Raw genomic sequence first — 20,024 nt, 5'->3', positions numbered from 1 at the left:
GATGCACACACGGGAGCGGTGGAGCCATATACATAGGCTTGGCAGACCCTCACAGTCTTTAGGCATGTGCTGATCTCTTGAAAAACAAACACAGAATCTCCAGGTCCTTCTAACATGTAGCAAGCAACGAAGGCTCAGAAATCATGGTGCAATATAGCTGCTGCACTGTCTCCTACCTTCTTCCCTAAAGGTGGTTTACACAGAAGGCAGACATATACTGACCAGAAGGCCAGGACCTTCTTTGTTTTCAGTGTTGCGTCTTTCTAGGACTTCATGCAGTGTCTATCTCTGCTATCTAGGTCAGAACAGAAAGCCCACCCCTGACAACCGTCTGGCTTGGGGCAAGGGCTGGTGCCAGGCCCTCTCCAGAACCATGAGGATTGGCACTTTATAGTTACTTCATTTTCTTTAGCTTCAAAGATCTGGACCACTTCTTTTTCCTTTGTAGAGCTGAAGGGGAGATTTATAATGAGCCAGACCCAGATCCAGGATTGTTTTCATGTCGAGATGCGGGATTTCTCTGCTGAAGCGTGCAAAGCCAGACATCAAAAGCTTGTTCCAAAGGAGCCATTGTGGCATTAATTTTATAAACTGTGAGGAGCCAAAGGCCTGTAAAGGTTCACTTATCAGAAGCCAAAATGCTAGTTTTGCCAGATTTTCTTCTCTTACCACCCTGCTATTGCATATTGTCTTGCAAACAATCAGGAAGACCATGAAGCTTCGTCTACACAGGTGAAGACAAGGAAGAGAGAATTCTGGGAGACAGACCTCCATGCTCTAAATGGTCTCAGTTCATCCAGGTTCCAACAAAAGCATTCATCTGTGAGACTCCTCCCTGCAGACACTTGGCTGTAGTAAGCTTCTCAGGATGCCTCGTAGAGAGACCAAACAGTTCCTGAATGAAGGTGGAATCATGGCTCCTGGGGAATCTGCCCTTCCTGTCCTTCCACCGGGAATGGGACGAGAAGAGTGTGCCTTTGAGCCTGGAAGCACATCAGTAGTGACTCCCATTGACCAGCCTTGCCTCTGAGAAAGCAGCCAGCTTGTGATTGAGATGGAGGCAGGAGTGAGAAGAGTTCTTAGTTCTGGGTTCTGTTCCTAGACAGCACAGAGACTCACACCTGCCCTTGTTCTGTTGGAAACAGCAGGGGTTTCAATGTTTAAATTCCAAAAGCTCTATCTGGCCTCCCGCAGAGAAGGAAGCTGCCCCTTAGGCACCTGGGTCTGCATGGTCCTTTGCTTAGGGTTTTTTGCAGGAACCCAGCTACCACCTCATGTGCTTTAGGGGCAGGCTGCAAGCCTCCTGGTGTTGAAGCAATGCCATCTGGGAAGTTAGCAGAGATTGTCTCCAATAGCTTATTCCTCCAAGCCTTCCAGTAAATTCACCTAAGGAAGTGGGGGACCTTCTTGCCCATGGAGGACAAAGGTAGGAAGGAGTCTGTTTGTTCTGTGCTTGGACAAGTCAGGCTGAGACAATGGGGAAACTCACAGCTGAGAACTAGCCCAGGTTGCCCAAACTGTACTTAAACCACCCCGTGAGCAGAGCACATGAGCACTTTCTCACTGGCAGGCTCCCACTGAGCTCTCTGCAGTTCTCCTCTCAGTGGAGAGCCACTCAGATGGGGCTCTGTGTATCTGCTGTATTCTTCCTGAGACATTAGTCTTGTGGCCTGGGTGGTCTCCTCTCTGCCCCTGAGCTCAGGTCAGCTTCACTAGAAGCTGGTGTGCGCACACTCACACCAAACTGAGACTTCCACTCCTTGGCACCCTTCACCTCCTGAGGGAGCTCTGTGGCCTTGCCCACCACTGAAGCACCATCTCAGAGGTGCCAAGCATGCCCTTGGATGCTCACAGCTTTTTTCTGCCACTGATGTCTTTTGGGTTTCACCCACTCTGCCGAGTCAGCCTTTAAAACCTGTTTATGCCAGCTGAACTTGTCACTGGAACTGTGTAATGTAATTAGGTTTGGCGTAACTTTGTGAAACATGAGCCTGAAAAAAAAAAGAGGCTTGTTTCTAAGAAAATGAAGTTGAGTCTTGGGATGACTGAGTCAAGACCAGTCATCAAGTGGGACTGCTGTCAAGTTAGGTGTGGCTGAGGAAAAAGTAAAACACTGAGAAAAATAAAAGTAAGCTGAAGCGATTTTGCAGAAAGATGAGTAGAGGAAGTCCACCCTTCTTTCAGAAACTCAAACTGAAACCAGGTGCTCTGAGCTTGTAGGTGGGTCCTTATTCGTCAAAAGGGTTGGGCCCTTCATGAACAGAATGAGCAAATGGCTCACAGTTATTGATGTCAAGTGAAAGCAAATATTCAGGCCATCTGGGTATTTTGTAAATTTGTCAATTTTAAAAATCAGTGGGTACCCAGATCTTATCTCAGTGACTCATGACCCACCCTGCAGAACCTCTGTTCATAGACAACTCCAATCAATAGCCAGTGGCCCCCCTCAGCTCCTGCTACCAAGGCAGCACTGTGTACTGAAGCTGGATCTTGGCCACTCTCTCCTAAACCACAGCCACTGTCCCACTCCCTAGCAAAGCTTTTCACCCCAGCTGTGGAGCCGGCTTCATGCCATTTCATGCCTTCACTGTGCTTAGCTGAGTGTATACCGTTCCCCATTGTGGAGCCAGGGTCACTTGCCCATGGACCAGGCAAAATTCGTAACCTGATAGACATTGAGAAAGCCTGTGGTAAGGATAGACACATTTGGGATTATCAGTGTTAAGACAGACTACCTGGGCCTCCAAGCTGACAACATGAGAGAAACAATCCGGAGTGGCAGAGACAAGGTCAAGAGAAAGGGTCTAAGATCAGAGTGTGGCAGCACACAGCAGAGAGGGATTGGAGGCCCGAGATGATAGCTGAGTTCCTGGAAATGATGGTGGAGAGACTGACTGGATGGCATATCGAGAGGCCTCCATGTCTGTGCGAAGGATCAGCAGAGCTCCTCTGTAGATGATCTACCCACTGGGAGTGACTGTGGCTCATTGACATAGCTCACACTGACTGCCCACGGAATGCATGCTCCAGGGCTGGCTACTTTATCATTGCCTTTGTGAAACTCACAGGTTGAAGAAGATGCAGTCTCACAAATTCACAACGGCCATCTCCATCTCCCGAGCACAGACAAGAAACCACTCTGTGTTGAGCATCATGCTCAACAGAGTTTCCTTTTAGTTTTACCACAGTGAACTTGTGTTGGGGAGAACTCATTTTCCTATGGATGCATAAATCCATCATAACTATTTGTACAGGGTTATGCTAGTCAAAGCCTGTCCTTGTTCCTGACCTTGGCTACAGAGCTGCCCATTTCTGGATTCGGACCACAGAGGCAGGGTACTGTGGGATAGAAAAGTGATCCTGGGTCAGGCTGTCTGGATTCAAATCTTTGCTCCTCTTTTTTTTGGAAGGCTGTCTTAGAATTTTACTGCTGTGAACAGACACCATGACTAAGAAAACTCTTATAAGACAATATTTAATTGGGACTGGCTTACAGGGACACAGGTTCAGTCTGTTATCATTAAGGTGGGAGCATGGCAGCATCTAGGGAAGCATGGTGCAGGAGGAGCTGAGAGATCTACATTTTCATCTGAAGGCCATTAGGAGAAGAATAGCTTCCAGGCAGCTAGGATGAAGGTCTTACAGCCCTTACCCACAGTGATACACCTACTCCAACAAGGCCACACCTCCTAATAGTGCTACTCCCTGGGCCAAGCATATTCAAAACACCACAATGACCTTTGGAAAATCATGAATATCCATGTCTCTATCACCTGTAGACTAGAGTTCATCCTTATATCCCCTCTATGCACTGTTTAGAGAAACAGGAGCTGGTATACAGCAGGAACTGCCGAACCATGAACTGCTCTTCTCATAGAGATATCATCCTCCACTTCACCCTACCTGGGCCTCTGTTCCTTAGCCCTATACCCCATGTAGTACACAGGACTCAGTAAACCCAGTGGGTTCTCAACTTAATCCACAAGCAAGGAGAGAGAAGTGTGTTTCCTACTGCATTGCCTAGACGTATGTGTTTGGAAACCCCTCAGAAGGGCATTAAAAGCATGATCAATCAATATGAATTATTTTAAAGCAAAAATAAATAAATAACTACAGGGACACAAACACTTTTTGTCAGCCTTTCAGTGATTTCCTGTCACAGGTTAATATGAAGTGGTAAAGAGACCACAATGTCGAGATTCTGCAGGAATATTGAGTCTATCAATGTTATAAATTTTAAAATTCTGCAAATGAGAGGAAAGGGAGGAAGAACGAATGAGGAAAGCTACAGGAAACCAGGTGCATTAACGCATTTCTAAAAAGGAGAAAGCAATTCACTGAATGAGAAATACCAGGAAGGTCTACAAAGAAAGTGACCTACATCTCTGCTGGAACAATGCCTTGGGGCTCATCAAGGTAAGTCAGCGCAGGAAAGAACCACCTGTGAGTAGCTCTTCCAAATCTGGTGCTTCATATAAAAAATGTAACCGAGTACTTGAACAGCTCCCAGGAGAAGCTGCTTGGGTCCACTGAGTCCAGAAATGGGAACACTGGGTCTTTGTGTTGCTTTTAGACAGTGCCTTTTGATGTCCCACAAAAGGACAAGGCCTTTTTTCCTCCTGTGCATGGCCACACCTTTAGGTCATAGGCTCCAATAGACATCTTATTCATTGGCCAGGGAATGTCCTCCTTACAGTATTTAGAGAAAAATGAGCTACACAGACATGAACTTGCACCCGACATTGGTGGGACAACCTCACAGCTAAGACACTTTGTTCTCTGGGAAGCTTTCCTGTCCTAGGAAGTGCCATGTTTCTAGCTGAGAAAGGAGACATGCCACCCAAGCTGTTCAGGCAATGAACCTGCTAATAAACACATCATCTAAACCACCCTGAGATTGTGCTTAGTGGCCTAGCATCCAACACAGGCACCATGCTTTCTATGAAGACAGTCTCGCTAGGGGATGCAGTCACCTGGCCTGGGAGAGGCAAATGTCCTACCAAAGGGTCTGGTGATAAAAGGCTTAGGTTAGTGATCCCTTTGAGAAGCAGAGGCTTTCCTACCTCAGTTCTTACAGACATAACTGTAACCATATATATGCAGATTTGGTGGCAGCTGCACCAGACCCATCTGAGGAGACGTTGCTTTCCTATGAGCCTCTTCCTTTTACCACATATATGTAAGCACGGTGGTGTGATGATGTCACTCCCTCTGATGCAGGGTTTTCTGACAGTCTACTTTGTGGTTTCTTGGATGTTCATATCTGTGTAAATATGTAGACGAGATCTTCTCCAGGGTCTTGAGTCCATTTCAAGTGCTCTGAATCTAGTGCATCTGGATTGTGGGAGCCTGGAGCACAGCTGCTCAGTCCCTGAGGCTTGGGAACATGGCCAGTGGGAATACTTCAAGGACTTAACACAGCAGGCTCTAGTTAGGCTCCTTCTCAAGTTCCACGTTAGAGCAACGGCAACCAAGAAACCACAAATCGCCTTCAATGCGATGAGTTTTCAGAGGGAAACCGAAGAAGCTGATTGGTCATGCTTATTCTCAGATTCAGTCCCCCAGCCTCCGACACACTGTGTGAAATCAGCCCATGCCCTCCCCAAGTCTCAGTCCTCTGCATCAGAGGACACAGAGGGATAGCAAGTACATCCAGTCACAGCACTAGTCCTCCTTCAGGGAGGTTAGCTTGCTAAGAAAAAAACCTGAGCATTATAGTTTCTTGTTTTATATAAAAGCTGAGAACTGTCAATCAGGGTTAGACAGCAGGGGTGGAGATGAGTACTGGGAAGTGACAGGCATCCTCCCGCTCCTCCTCTTCCTCCTCCTCTTCATCTCCCTCCTTCTCCTCCTCTTCCTCCTCTTCCTCTTCCTCCTCTTCCTCTTCCTCCTCTTCCTCTTCCTCCTATTCCTCCTCCCCCTCCCCTTCCTCCCCCCTCCCCTCCCCCTCCTCCTGTCTCCCTCCCCTCCCCCTTCTCCTTTCCTCTGCAGCAGCCCCAGCAGTTGCTGTGGCTTCCATACAGCGACAGCAGTACTGGTTCCTGAGTTGCACGATTTCTCAGGATCTGTCCATCTTATCTTTAAAGCTCTCAAGCAGCTGTCTGTTTACACCTAGCTAACTGTGTTTGAATAAGAATTGCCCCACAAAGGCTCATATATTTGAATGCCTGGTCATTAGGAACAGGTCTCCTCTGCACACATCGAGTCCTGAGCTCAACCTCTGAAATACCTGAACCCAACCACATCTTACCACCTGATCAATCTGCCTCCTAAGTGTATAGCCTCCACTTTCATCCTCCAGCACAATAGCAAGAATGTTTCTAAAATGCTTTTATGTGTCAGGTATTCTGTGATGATGTGAACCAGCATTGCTCCACTGGGGGTCAGGTAGGAAGGCAGTGTCCTTCTCGCTGACGTGTCTATACCCTTGCCTGACTATTTATGTAGGGTATAATTACCTGAACCAGCTAGCTGCCCAGCTAGATGAAAACTAGTGACTGCAGAGAATTGTGGGCATTGGATTTCTCTGACTAAACAAAGATGTGTTAGACGCTTTCCCCATGAGACAGTAGTGGAGAAAGAATCACTTTAATGTGTGGCTACTCAAGTAGCCTTGTTTTACCTGAGGACCTTTGTACCAGCAGTCTGTACCTGAGGACCTCTGTACAGTGTAGTGCCTATGTCTCTATGGAAGGCCTTCTTCCAGTCCATTGCAATATCTAAAGGCCACCATACTATACTCTGTCATACCTAAAGTCCAGCATACCATATGTGGGAATACTTACTTCTCATAAGAGAAAAGAAAGCTTTTGAATAGAGCTGTAGCCAAATATCCTCCCTCATTCAGGTTTGCCGTTGTGGTGTCACAAAAGAATCCCTTAACCCGAGACCCTGAGAAACAGCTTCTGTACTCAAGGGCACCAGACCTGCAAACAAAACTAAAGCAAAACAAGAAGACATTCTAACACTATCCCCAAGTGTTCCCGAAGGCAATGCTGAAATAAATGGAAATGCTGAGCAGGACCAGTTATGTTACGTCATTCATGGGAACTAGAGTCTAGTAAAGTGCTACACTCACTGTGAGAAGTCACTCAGTTCATGTGGGCAACAGCAGAGGCAGGCTGTGCTGTGTGTCTCAGCCTTAGGATGATATACCTGCTGAAGTGAGAGGTAAGGCATTTGGATAATTAAATGACCTGATTAGCTGGATGGCATCATATGAGCCAAACTGTCTTTCAGGTATTGCCTTCGTGGTCATCTATCTCTCTGCCTTGCCCTGGCAACAACATACTACTATGTGGCTAGTCTTTGTAAGACTTTTGTGTATGAGAGATAAGAGGTAGGAAAGAAATAAATGCCATTCTTTCTTGCTCTGTCAAGGAGTCAACTAATATAACTAGCCTGTTCATTCTTGTGTTTCATTTAGGCTGTGTGCAATCAAGCACACTCATCGGACCTATGTAGCTTGGTTGCAAAAAGAGATATTCAGCTATGGATTCTCTAAGAAGTCATGAGGGTATAGCACAGATAATACAAACAATTGAATATCAAGTACAGATGTGACCTCATTTGTAGATCCCGGTGAAAGACTTGAATTTTTCTATTTTAAGTATCTATCAGAATGTAAATTCTGTACTTGTAGAACTGTGAGAGAGTTTACCACCACCTGGGAGCCATTTTCACCCGACTTCAGTTCATCTACTGGGAAGGTGTGCTATTTGTACTTGTGCTGAGAAAACTACCGTTCAGTAACACTTGAGCTTCTCCGTTTAGATAGGTAGGTGAACAAGAAAGCAATATATCCCATGATTTGAAAGCAAGTGACACAGCTCCTGACTTACATTAAGATGAGGCATGAGTAGGGGATACAGGTCAAGGATTTGGGTTTCCTGACTGGACCAAGAGCAGAAACAATGAACAGGAAGAGTCCAGAGCAATGTCCGCTGCCCCATTCCAGCCCATGAAGCTTAGCTGGTATCCTTTACCTAAGCCATGGTGCTTAAGCTGGCTGGAGTGTGGACACATATATCTAGACAGACTCCCACTCTGTCCCATTCTGAAATCCTACTCCCTACTCTTGGCAGAGACTGATGGCTCTGGGGGATCCCATCTGAGTGAGTTCAGCAGGAGTCTAGGTCCTGCAGAGGAGGGTCTCAATGCTGACCTGACCCAGAGGCCCATGCTCTTAGCACTAGAATCTGTCTTGTTTATCGCCTTAGTTATAGATGAAGTGATTTAAGATAGTTTTGAAGTCCCAATCTCTGTGCTTCAGGACCCTCTTGCAAGCTGAACATGAAGCATCAGATATTGTACCCTGTATTCGAGATAGTCATCAAGAGCAATGACAGAAACTAGGGGTGCTTTGTGGCCTCAGAACAAAGCCAGTGAACACGAAGGATGGGGAGAGTGTCAGGACACCACACAGGGAGGTAAAGAGGTCACAAATACACCTTTGACTGCCAGAAAGATAGTCACAGGCTTGCTGTATAACAGGCGGCAATAAAAAGTCACCACTATCCTGGTATACCAGTGACTTTTCTGTTGCTGTGATAAAACCTCATGTCTGGAAGTAACTTAAGGGAGGAGGGCTTTACAGTATTAGCACAGGGTTCCAAAGAGAGGATGCTTTCACTGTGGGAAGTGTGGTGTGGGCTCAGGAACAGGAAGCTGTCGACCTCATCTTTACCCCCACACAGGAAGCAGACAGAGAATAGACAGTGGGGTGGGACCATAAACCCTCAAAATCACCAATAGTGACATTTAACCTCCAGATAAGTTGTACCTCTTAAAGGTTTCAGGACCTTCTCCAAAAACAAAACAAAACAAAAAACAAAACAAAACACAAAAAACAAACAAAACCCCCAAACAAAAAACTATCAATAGTTAGCCACACCTTCAAATTCATGACCCTAGGAGGGACATTTCACATCCAAACTCAACATACCTGGACAAAAGGGATATGTCACTTTTACAACTTATAGAAAAAAAACAAATCAACATCTTAAGGAAAATATATTCTCTGCAACTCAGGTGCAGATGGGCAGTGGTTAGACAAACAGACTCTATAAGGATTAGTGTGTGGTACAAATTCGGTTTTCTGCTTTGTCCTTGATAATTTCTGTTACAGATCAAATAAATAATTGATGAGAATGTTTCTCCATCTACAGATAAAATGATCAGAAGCCAAGAGTTGGTGAGTGTCCCTCTTAGGTTTAACATGGATTGTTTCAAGCCCTACCTTATCCCATAGTGGTAACTCCATTTTGATCTGGGTGATATCCAATCAGGAGAAGGCAGGTAGACCAGGTCTTGATCCCAGCTGCACCTTTGCCAGGTGTGTCATGCCACCTGTTTCTGTGCAGTCCTCCAGCCCTGGCACAGCTCAGGAGCCATAAACCCCCCTTGTAGGAGCTTTTTGTAGTAAGGATCTCTTGTTTCTCAGCTAACTAGAGACCTATGGATTCCACTTGTTTCCAGGCCTCCCACAGCCTGGTAGAGACGAAGAACAAACCCAGAAACATATCAGGAGCCATTTCCTTCTGAAAAACTGCCTAGCCAGAAATGCATGGTTTGAAGTCAGCAGTAAGAATTTTGTGTTGTTTCAGAAAGCTTTCTTTCACAGGAAATAATCCGAATATTCTAAAATCAAAGCTGTATCAAGGTAGATAAGAAGGCATCATCAGAAAACTGGGGACCCACAAAATCAAGTGTCTTCCATGTGCTGTTAGATACAACATACCTCCCCAACCCCGGCCCTAGAGTGATCCTTTGGTCAGTGAATGGTGGCACTTTGGTTATTAGACACTGGCCCTTGATGATTCTTTCTTAACTAAGAGGTATCAGAGTGAGAGACATACATTATACTGGACACAGGAAATGCAGAGGTGTCTTTGACTGAGGCTCCCTCCATATCAGTAAGACAGAGACAGCAGAGACACAGTGAGGAGAAACAGCATTACTCTCTGTAAGTGAGCCAGTTGTGAGTGAGCAGCAAGGCACCAATGCATGTCAGTGGGCCCATATGATTACCAGGAACTAAGACCCTCATGTCAGCTAGTGGTGTCAACTAGAACATAGGTGCAGAGGCAGCTGTGCACAGGGCACACAGGTGCAGAGGCAGCTGTGCACAGGGCACACAGGTGCAGAGGCAGCTGTGCACAGGGCATACAGGTGCAGAGGCAGCGGTCCACAGGGAAAGGGCTACCTTGGCACCGCACATGACAAGGCTTTTGTCCTTTCAGAACTCTAGCCAGGCTCCTCTGAACCCTTTTCTGACAAGCCTTAACTCCAGTTCAAGGACATGATCCTTGATGATACTAGTTCCCTTGACACACATCTGCTAGAGTAAAGCAAGGCTGCCAGAGGGCAGTTCTCCCCTCCTCTTCCTCTCAGAGGATAGATGTCCACCCTCTCCAGGAGACAAGGAGCCTGGCATCCATGAGAACAATCAGCAAGCACAGGTGGACTTCAGGAGGTCCGAGCAGCACCTCACATTGAGAGATTTCCTGTACACTTGCCCCATCATCCTCCACTCTCTCCCACATACATGCCTGCTCTAGCCAGGTGGCAGCTGAGATTGGCTCATGCTGGACTCCTTCCTGTATTAGCTACCACTGAGATCACTGATTAGCACCTGTCTGGGCTTCATTTAGTGTCCTTGGTTGCCTGTTGTACCTCAGCCCTCTTTCCCTCCAGTGGGAGCCTCCTTTCCTTCTGTAGTCAGTGGTGACCTATTTCTATTTCTCAGTTGGCTGTCAGGCTAACGTCTTAAATGTCCCTGGCTTGACATGACTGCACTAGAAGACCCGGGCAGACCCACAACAAGTCAGTGGCGTGATGTGCTCTTTCCTTCTGGCTCAGCTCAGCCCATGAGACACTTAGATCACAGGTGGCCAGTAGCTTTCTTTTACCAACCTTCTGGGCATCACAGGCAAGCTGCAAAGGCCAGTGTTATTAAAAAATATTGTGCCCAGTTCCCATGGACTCCAGGACCACCTTTTCATTGTAGTACAGATCCTAGGAGGACATCCAGGGGACCTTGTGATCAACAGTTTATCAAAACCTGTGTAACTTCTGACCAACATCTGGCTCAACAGCTGTGGGCTCTGAGGTCAAGGAATCATGGCTGATGTGGGGCTGCTGGCTGAGAAAGGTGGTAGGGCTCTATGGACATCACTGTTGAGAGGATATCATTTTCTGGAGAAGGTCCTGACCTTGATGGGGGCAACTCTAAGCTTTGTAAGTGTGGTATGTGTCTCCCTTGCTATGTTGAGAGAGAGGCCAGGTTCACTTGGAGTTCTAAAGAGAGCAGAGGGAGAAGTCACCTCCCTGTACTCAGCTGACTTGGAGAGATAGATAGTCACGTGCTTTAGCAAACTATTTCCCCAAACTGGGGATCCATTTTCCATACTCTGTGGACCTTTACATAGAAATAGTTTTCACCTTCTATTATGACCTGTTCCCCATAACAACAAAAACAGTGAAGCCCCAGGATGAGGTCTTACATGGCCAGGAGCTCCCGTCTCTCAGGAAATTACCCAACTCCACATCTCAGAGAACAGAGGAGTAGGAGTCATGAAGGCAGAAAGGAGATGATAGACAACTTGTCTCACCTGTGCACATGTGTGTAACTGTAGGTTCTAAATAGTTTACAAGCTGGGCAGGCCTTGGGTGTGACATTCACTAAGTAAAAAGTAAGCAGTGGTGGCTGCCACCAAAAGCTTTGGGAGACTCCACCATTAGCACCTGCTCATAAAAACAACAAGATTACAGGAAGACTCCCTTTTACAGGTGAAAGAATTTTCAGGCTATTTCTCACCCCCAAAGACATTTGTCCTGGTCCTCCATTCAGGTTGCTTTTGCTCCATTTGCCAATTTGCTACAACGAACCAGGATCTGGCAATGATCAACTCTCATTCTCTAGAACCAAGGGATCCAATGATCTGGGAACCCTGAGACTTCTTACCTGGCAGGACAAGGTGACACCTGGCAGGGCGCGAGCCCTGTGACAGGTCGTGTCTTGGGGTTGCAGAAAGATGCATTCACCGGAACCTTCAGGTCTCTGTAGCATCCCGCCTTTGAGTTCATCTTGCCTGTGGAAAGGGAGGCTGTGTTGAAGACTTGAAATTCTTTTGAAAAGCCTAAATCAAGCACTGTGGAAGGAAACTCCACTTTGAGTGAATGTGGTATGAGTGAAAGGGTTGTGTGAGCTATTGTGTCTGGAGTACTGTTCTCCATTGCCCTGACTCTGGGCTTACCTGGTCAATTGCTTTACCTGGCAGATTGCTTCGCATTTCTCCAAATCAAACCAGGACATTCCTTATCTTAATTCCTTAGTCAGAGCACTTTAGACTGAGTGTGCCTTGTATTTCCTGGATATATGAGACCCTCCCCAAAGTGTCTGAAGAAGTATGCATATTCGGCTAGGTTACTATTGTTGGATTTCAACAGTTGGAGTCTGAGCAAGAGTCTCTGAAAGAAGAAGGGGGAGATGGTTTGGCATACTTTGCCACAGTGAACATTTAATTGGTTATCACATGCTTGTATGAGTTGCTTATATTCCTTATCACCAAAGGCTTCTAGAATTTTGTGTATCTTTTAAGATCTTGGAAAACCAGAGACCTACAGGAGACTATCTGTAGCCACTCTTTCTGTTTTACAAGCAACTAGTCTCTTGTATAAAACACCTTCCTATTTATATATCCTATTTATATATGATGAAGATGTAGCGACAAGCCATGGATGTCAGGGCAGAGGAAAGAAGCCCTGATGTCTTACAGACATGGGGGGAATGAATGGTGAACCCTTGAGTGCCATGGGATCAAGAAAGCTGAGCTGAGAAAGACTTCAGGTACCTCAGTGGGGTTCTACCTGGAGAATAAAGTTGGCAGACAGAAACCACAAGGGCTTTAAGATGAGCAGAGGTCCTTGGTTGAGCACAGGGATAGGGATTGTGGATGACTTGCATAGAAAGAGTCGTAAAAGGCAAAATATAGAAGGAACAGGAAGAAGGAATGAGTACATCTTAAGACTGAGTTCATGGCAAAGAAGAACAGAAGGTAATGCTGATAGAAAACGGTTATCATGATGGGATGAATCTGGCCAAATGTCTTCTCTGCAGAGTTAGATTTACAAGAGGGAGAATAATACTCCTAGATTTGAATGGCCCAATGGAGATCAAGGAGCAAGAAACTTTCAGTTGGTCAGCACAGGGTCCCTGTGCAGGGTAAAAGTTGTTTTCCTGTGTGCAGAGGCTGTGAATGGTGCAATAGATACAAGAGTTGCCGTTGTTCTCCATGATGGTCTGGTCTCCTGTTTGCATCCCTGCACTGTTAAAATGTTGACTTCAGCCTATAAATGTCAGTAGGATTGGGAATTTTGTTAACAGAAATTCTTCTCCTACACAAGATTCCTATGATTAAAGCCATATGTGTGGGTGGGTTGTTCATGGTCCCTGGTCCCCAGTCTCAAGTCTTAGGGGATTTTATTTCCACTAATTCTCTTCAACGCATCTTCCAAACTGCTGCTATGACTTCCTCCTCAGTGCCCCTGGGAGGTGCTCTTCTGGCCATTCTTAGCTTCTGTGTTCAGAGTACTTACTGCTTTTTTGGAATCAGTTTCTTTGGGGGGTAATTGTTTCTCTGCAGTGACTCTTGAACACCAGAGATGCCAGAAGTATCAGAGTGTGCACAAAGTGCACTGGGGAACATGCATAGATACAGCATGTATGGGAAGAACTCTCACTGCAGAATCACAATGGAAAGTGATGCCTGCTTCACCAGAGACCACTGTCTTCTTTACTAAATAATTCTGACATATACATCTTGTCCCTCATGAAAGTGAACTACTTTCCTGCTGTCTTGAAGCCAGGGAAAGATGGAGGATTGTAGACAGATGGCTAATGGCCGAAGCCAACACTTTACCCAGTCTATTGGCCTGTGGGTGATGGAGCCTTCCTAGGTCCCCATATATTTTCTGTAGCATATATCTTTTTATATCTCACCATTTATCTCTTCTTCCATAAGAGACTCAGCTTCAGAAAGTTCACAGCATGAAGGAAGCACTGGTTAAGGGCTGCGAGGACAGCCAACTCTCATTTTACTCTTGATTTATCTTACATGTTATTGATTGACCAAGACCACAGAATGAAACTGGGAAGGGCCTCAGGGGCCACTTACAACATACAACTGTGTGAGTGACATTCATGCAGACAGCTACATGGACAAAGGGTAAGGAAGGAGAACCTGTTTAAATTTCTCTGCAAGCAAAGGTCAGAACAAGCCCAACTCTGGATCAATGGCTTTCTTTTAGTCTTAGAGTGCTTTGATCACAATATGTTTGTGATGAACATAGTCTTGAGTTCAGTGTGCTTCTAGGCTTTCTAAATAATTGGATTCTCATCTTTGCAGAGAAACCTCTGCATCTTCAGCCTTCAGAGTCCAGGATGTGCACCCTTCTCCTCACCTCAGCATGGATGCTGAAAGCATCCTTAGCAACCCTACCCTCTATGAGATTTTGTGTTTTCAGTGTGTCCCTCTCCACCCTGCCCATCCTCAGGAATTCCTCATGCATGCAACCCCTGCAAGAGGATCCTCAGAGTAGCTTAATATAATCTCTTCCAAATGTTCCCTCTACTGATCTCTAGTGAAATTAATTTTCTACTCTGTCAGTTGCAATAACATGAGATCTTGTGTGGTGATTTTATCAGAAGCATTGCATGCAGGAAAAGCAAATCCTTAACCTGAATAGGTATTTACTCCAGTAAGAATAAAACATTATTCATTCCACAGAGGAAGTGGTCCAATGTAGTGAACCTGCTACCAGGTTTCTGGTTGGTCACCTTGAGGAATGGTGCCATATCCGAAGCTTAGTGATGGTCTCTGCTTTTAGCAGATCTGGTACTCAGCAGTGGTAAGTGGAAGATCAGCCTTGGTAAGTGGAAGCTGAGCCCAAGCATAACCCTCATCTCTGCTACCATGGCCATTTTGTTCATGTTCCCATTGAACAATGACAGGGATGGCTGGGGAAATAGGTGACTGTCCAAAGAATGGGTCATCTTATCCAGTTGATTATTGAACTCCTCCTTGTCTGAAATCACCATTTGATGAGCATTTACATGGGACACAACTGTCTTCACATTCTTTGTCCATTTGGAGAGGTCTATCCGCATACTCCTTTCCCAGATGTCTTTCTTCCCAATTTTTCAATCCCTGACTATCCAGCCAATCCATTGGGTAAAGACCATGAGTCAGTGAATAATCATGTATCTGGCCATTTCTTCTTCCAAAAAAATTGTAATACCATGTGTACTACCTGAAGTTCTGTCCACTGCGAAGATGTTTCTTCGCTTGTATCTTTCAGGGTTTTTCTAGAAAAGGATTGTAATGCTAAAGCTGTCCACTTCTGTGTGGTGCCTGCATGATGTTCAGAACCAGCAGTAAACTAGGTCTGGGACTTCTCTTTTCAAGTCAGCTGGCCATAGGGAATACTCCATGAGACTATAGGTGCATGCTGGGCAGCAGGTGGCATTGTAACAGGAGTAGAAACCATAGGCATTTGGGCAACTTCTTTGTATAACTTCTTTGTGCCTTCAGGACCTGCTCAGGCCTGATTTCATATATATCACTTCTATCTGATAATACACTGCTACTGTGCACATCCTTCTTCATGACTCTATGGGCCCAATAACACTCAGCTCATAATGGTCAGTTCAGGTTGCATGGTAACCTGGTGTCCTATATTGTCAAATGATCAGTTTCTACTATGGCCCAATAGCAGTCCTAGAGCTTTTTTTTTTTTTCCAAAAAGAGAATAGTTGTCTGTAGATAATAGTAGAACTTTGCTTCAAAATCCCAAAGATCTCTTCTGTGATTCACCTACAGGTGCCTGCCAAAGGCTCCAAGCAGCATCTTTATCTGCCACCTAAATTCTTTGAGCCTGTGGGATCATATTCAAGTGATAGAGCAGCTTGCACAGCAGCCTGGACCTGTTGAATATCCTTCTCCTGTTCCAGGCCCCACAAAAGGTAGCAGCTTTCTGAGTCATTTGGTCAATGGGCCTGAGAAACCCACACAAGTGAGCAATGTGCTGTTTCCAGAATCCAAATAGATCCACTAAACTTGGTGCTTCTTTTTTTGTTGGTGGGAGGGGCCAGGTGCAATAAGTTATCTTTCACTTAGAGGGACTTCATTGAGGTGGATAGTCCTTGAATTTTGGTTGGATTTATTTCCCGTTCTCTGCTACACATATGCTTCACCAATGTATCAAAAGTGGTTGCTACCTCCTGCTCACTTGGTCTAGTCAGCATAATGTCATTAATATAGTACACTAATGAGATATTTGTGGAAGAGACAGATGATCAAGATTACTTTTAAATAAGTTATTACTCAGGACAGGATAGTTAATATATCCTTGATGTAAAACTGTAAGGCTATACTACCTGTCTTGCCAACTGAAACAAATTGCTTCTTCTGGCCCCTATGGATAGGTACTGAGAAAAGAAGCACTTGCTAGATCAATAGCTGTATACCAGGTGCCAGGAGATGTGTTTCTTTCCTCAACTAAGGAAACTACAACTGATACAGCACTGCAATTGGAGTTACTGCCTGGTTTAATTTTTGATAGTCAACTGTCTTTCTCCATGATCCTTCTGTTTTCCACACTGTCCAAATAGGAGAGTTAAAGGAAGATGTTGTGGGAACCACCACGCCTGCATCTTTTAAGTCCTTGATGGTGGCAGTAATTTCTGCAATTCCTCCAGGGATACAATACTGTTCATGATTCACTATTTTCTTTGGCAGAGGCAACTCTAAAGGGTTCCATTTAGCCTTTCCAACCATAATAACCCTCATTCCACCAGTCGGGGAACCAATGTGAGTATTTTGCCAACTTCTAAGTATATCTATCCCAGTTATACATTCTAGAAATAGGGAAATAACCACAAGATGAGCTCAAGGACCTAGTGGACCTACTGTGAGTCAGATGTTAGCTGAAACTCCATCAATAATCTGGCCTTCATAAGTTGCTAATTTAACTGGAGAGCCACAATGTTTCTTGGGATCTTCCAGAATCAACATCAATTCAGAACCAGTATCCAATAGACCACAGAAAGTCTGTTTTTTTTTTTTCCTTTTCCCCAGTGTACAGTTACCCTTGTAAAAAGCCATAGGTCTCTTTGTGGAGTAACTAGAGAAAGGCTAACAGTAAAACTTTTAGGTTCCAGAGCCATGGAATAGCTACTGAGGAAAGCCATTAACAGGGAGTGGAACCAGCCCAGGAGAAAGAAGCTTGTTGCAGTCAACAAAGATGAGAGGAGTTGGAGATCTGAAGAGCACTTTGCCATCGGACATGGAGATGCAGAGTTTGGAGTTGCCCAGCTGTTTGTTACTCTCAGTTTGGTCCATTATTTATTCACCATGACATTTTGGAGTGATAATATATATTCTGTAATATTAGAAGGATGTGATCTGCTTTTTTATTTCAATTTTATAGGGGATTACACTTAAGTGGTTGGATGAATCTCAGAAGAGACTTTGAACTTCAGACTTACACATTGTTGAGACTGCTATAGATTATGGAGACTTTTGAAGCTGGACTAAATATATTTTGCTTTGTGCTATGTTTAGGTATGGACCCCATAGATTCATGTGTTTGAAGAAGCCTATGGGACCAGGGAGTGGAATGTGGTGGTTTGTATATGCTTGGCCCAGGGATTGGCACTATTAAGAGATGTGGTCTTGTTGGAGTAGGTATGGACTTATTGGAAGAAGTGTGTCACTGTTGAGGTGGGCTTTGAGACCCTTCTCCTAGCTGCCTAGAAGCCACTCTTCTCCTGGTTCCCTTTGGAAAATGATATAGAAGTTTCAGCTCCTCTAGCACAATATCTGCTTTGATGCTACCATCCTTCCTGCCTTGATGATGATGGACTGAATCTCTGAAACTGTAGGCCCACCCAAATTAAATATTGTTTTTTTGTTTTTTTGGGTTTTTTTTTGTAAGAGCTGCCTTGGTCATGCTGTCTGTTCACAGAAATGTAAACACTAAATAAGACACCTTGGAAACTAAAATTAAACTCCTGCATGTGTTTGGAGAAATAAATCCATATTGAAATGAGAAAGTGTATAGACAATATTGACATAGACACAGATGTCCCACCTTCTCAGGTTCTATATGTACAAACATGAAGTCCTACATGCATGAGGATAAACACAGTAGGGTGTAGAGAAGATCTGCCTATGCCCACCAGGATAAGGTCAGTTTCCAGGACCAAGGACAAACATTTGACTCTTGTCCTGATGAACAAGGTGTGGGAGGAAGGATTGCTGCTCCTTGGTAAGGGGGACTTCTTTGTTTCACTCTAAACTTCAAGGCATCCTTGAAGAAACCTGTCAGATAGATCCAACTTAGGTCTACTGAAGAAAGTGTCTCCCCTCTCCAGAAAACATACCACTTTTCTTTCCCTTTCACTTATTTTCCTTCCTTCAGGAGGTAGGAAGATAGGATTGAGAATGGAAACTCATTTCGAATTCATTACAGTCAAGGCCAAAAGGCACAGAGTTATTTGTAGAAGGTCTGTTTGAAGGTGACTGAGATCTAGAATCATTTCCAGTTTATCTGTATTGCTTTGCTCTTCTAGTGAAGTTCAAGAGAAAGAAGTTACTCTGAGATTCCAAACGTGATAGCACATGAAGCAAAGGTAAGAGTGCGTAATTGGAATCAAGTCGACACCAGAATCAGAAAATGCAGAAGTATTGATAATTTATGCAGTAGGATGCCCCTGCTCCCCAGAAGCTATCTCTGTAATACTGCTCTATAGGACACATATTCCTGATGTCACAATGGTCTGTCTGAGTCACAGTCTTGAGGTGTCTGAGGGTTCTTCTTGACCATTGCATAACAGAGTTACAATCTTCCCTTTATCATACATGGACAAAGTCTCTCTCCAGACTGAGTGTATTTTTGTGGATCAAGCATGTACAAAACCAGGGCTAGAGGGATGACTCATTGGCTAACAGTGCATACTGCTCTAGCAGAGCATCTGAGTACATTTCCCAAAACTTATGTTGAGTAGCTCATCACCGTATAAAGGCATCTGTGTAACTTCATATCCTGGGGATGCAGTTGCCTCTCCTGGCCTCCTCAGGCTCAGTGTGCGCATGCATGCACACACACACACACACACATACACACACACACACACACTTTAAAATCTTTTTAAAAATTCATAAAAGTAGCACTTTCAAAGGCCCAGAGCCCAACCCTGGGCCTCATATATCTACAAAATAGTGGGTTCATAGAAACACCCACTTTCTTGGTGCAGTTGTTCTGGTGTACTTCACTTCTATTGTCTACCAACTAAAAAGTCACTGATCCATTTTTATGAAATTCAAGGAGCATGTCGAGATTCACTGCCAATCTAGACACAGAAGGAATTAATCTATGGTCTCCTGGACCTCTTAACATTTACCTGGATAGCTTTAAGAAGTTTGAATCCCAGATCTTAATTTTAGCATTTGCTGAGGGGAGGAATTCATGAACGAGTGAAGGAATTATTTGAAAGTAATAAAATAAGGGCAAGATTACTAATGGCTTCTCTTCAATTTTCCAAATCTAATTCCTCAATTAATTAAAGCATAAGCTCCAGAAATATTATCCAAGAAGAGAGTATTAAGGAAATCTATGAGAGGTTTATAAAACTAGTCTTAAAGCTTGTTGGGGAAACTTGAGTCATGAATTAGGTGAATGTGTTCATCCAAAAGAAAAGCCTCATCCCCAGAAATGCCCACTGCATATTGGAGACCTTGGACCATTGCCATGGGCCCTGCTTTGTAAACATTTCAATATGGAAAAGGAGCTTATGATTAGTTGACTGAGACACATTGAAACAATTCAATCACAGAAAAAAATATTTGAAAAAAATTACATTTTATAAAAACTTGAAGAAAATCTGATGCTTTTATGGAGTGAACAGCAAACATGAGCTCAGCACCAAATTTAAGTCTCCCTTCCAGAAGCAGACACCACCA

General features: G+C 44.6%; 1 protein-coding gene across 4 annotated transcripts in view; it reads right to left on the bottom strand.

Moving 5' to 3' along the window:
• Positions 1–20,024, bottom strand: part of Adamts16 (ADAM metallopeptidase with thrombospondin type 1 motif 16) — a 119,432-nt gene that overhangs the window by 15,385 nt on the left and 84,023 nt on the right. For all 4 annotated transcript variants that reach the window (XR_015045399.1, XM_021180538.2, XM_085830965.1 and 1 more), the window contains one exon: positions 11,966–12,092. Coding sequence is in view for 3 of the 4 variants with exons in the window: in XM_021180538.2 (XP_021036197.1) it covers positions 11,966–12,092 (127 nt within the window). In the remaining variant the exon portion in view is untranslated. The remainder of the gene's footprint in view (positions 1–11,965; positions 12,093–20,024) is intronic.

This window comes from Mus caroli, unplaced genomic scaffold, assembly GCF_978045245.1.
Source record: "Mus caroli unplaced genomic scaffold, Mus_caroli_1 scaffold_15, whole genome shotgun sequence".
Lineage (NCBI taxonomy): Eukaryota > Metazoa > Chordata > Mammalia > Rodentia > Muridae > Mus > Mus caroli.
This window is presented reverse-complemented; position numbering and strand designations above follow the sequence as displayed.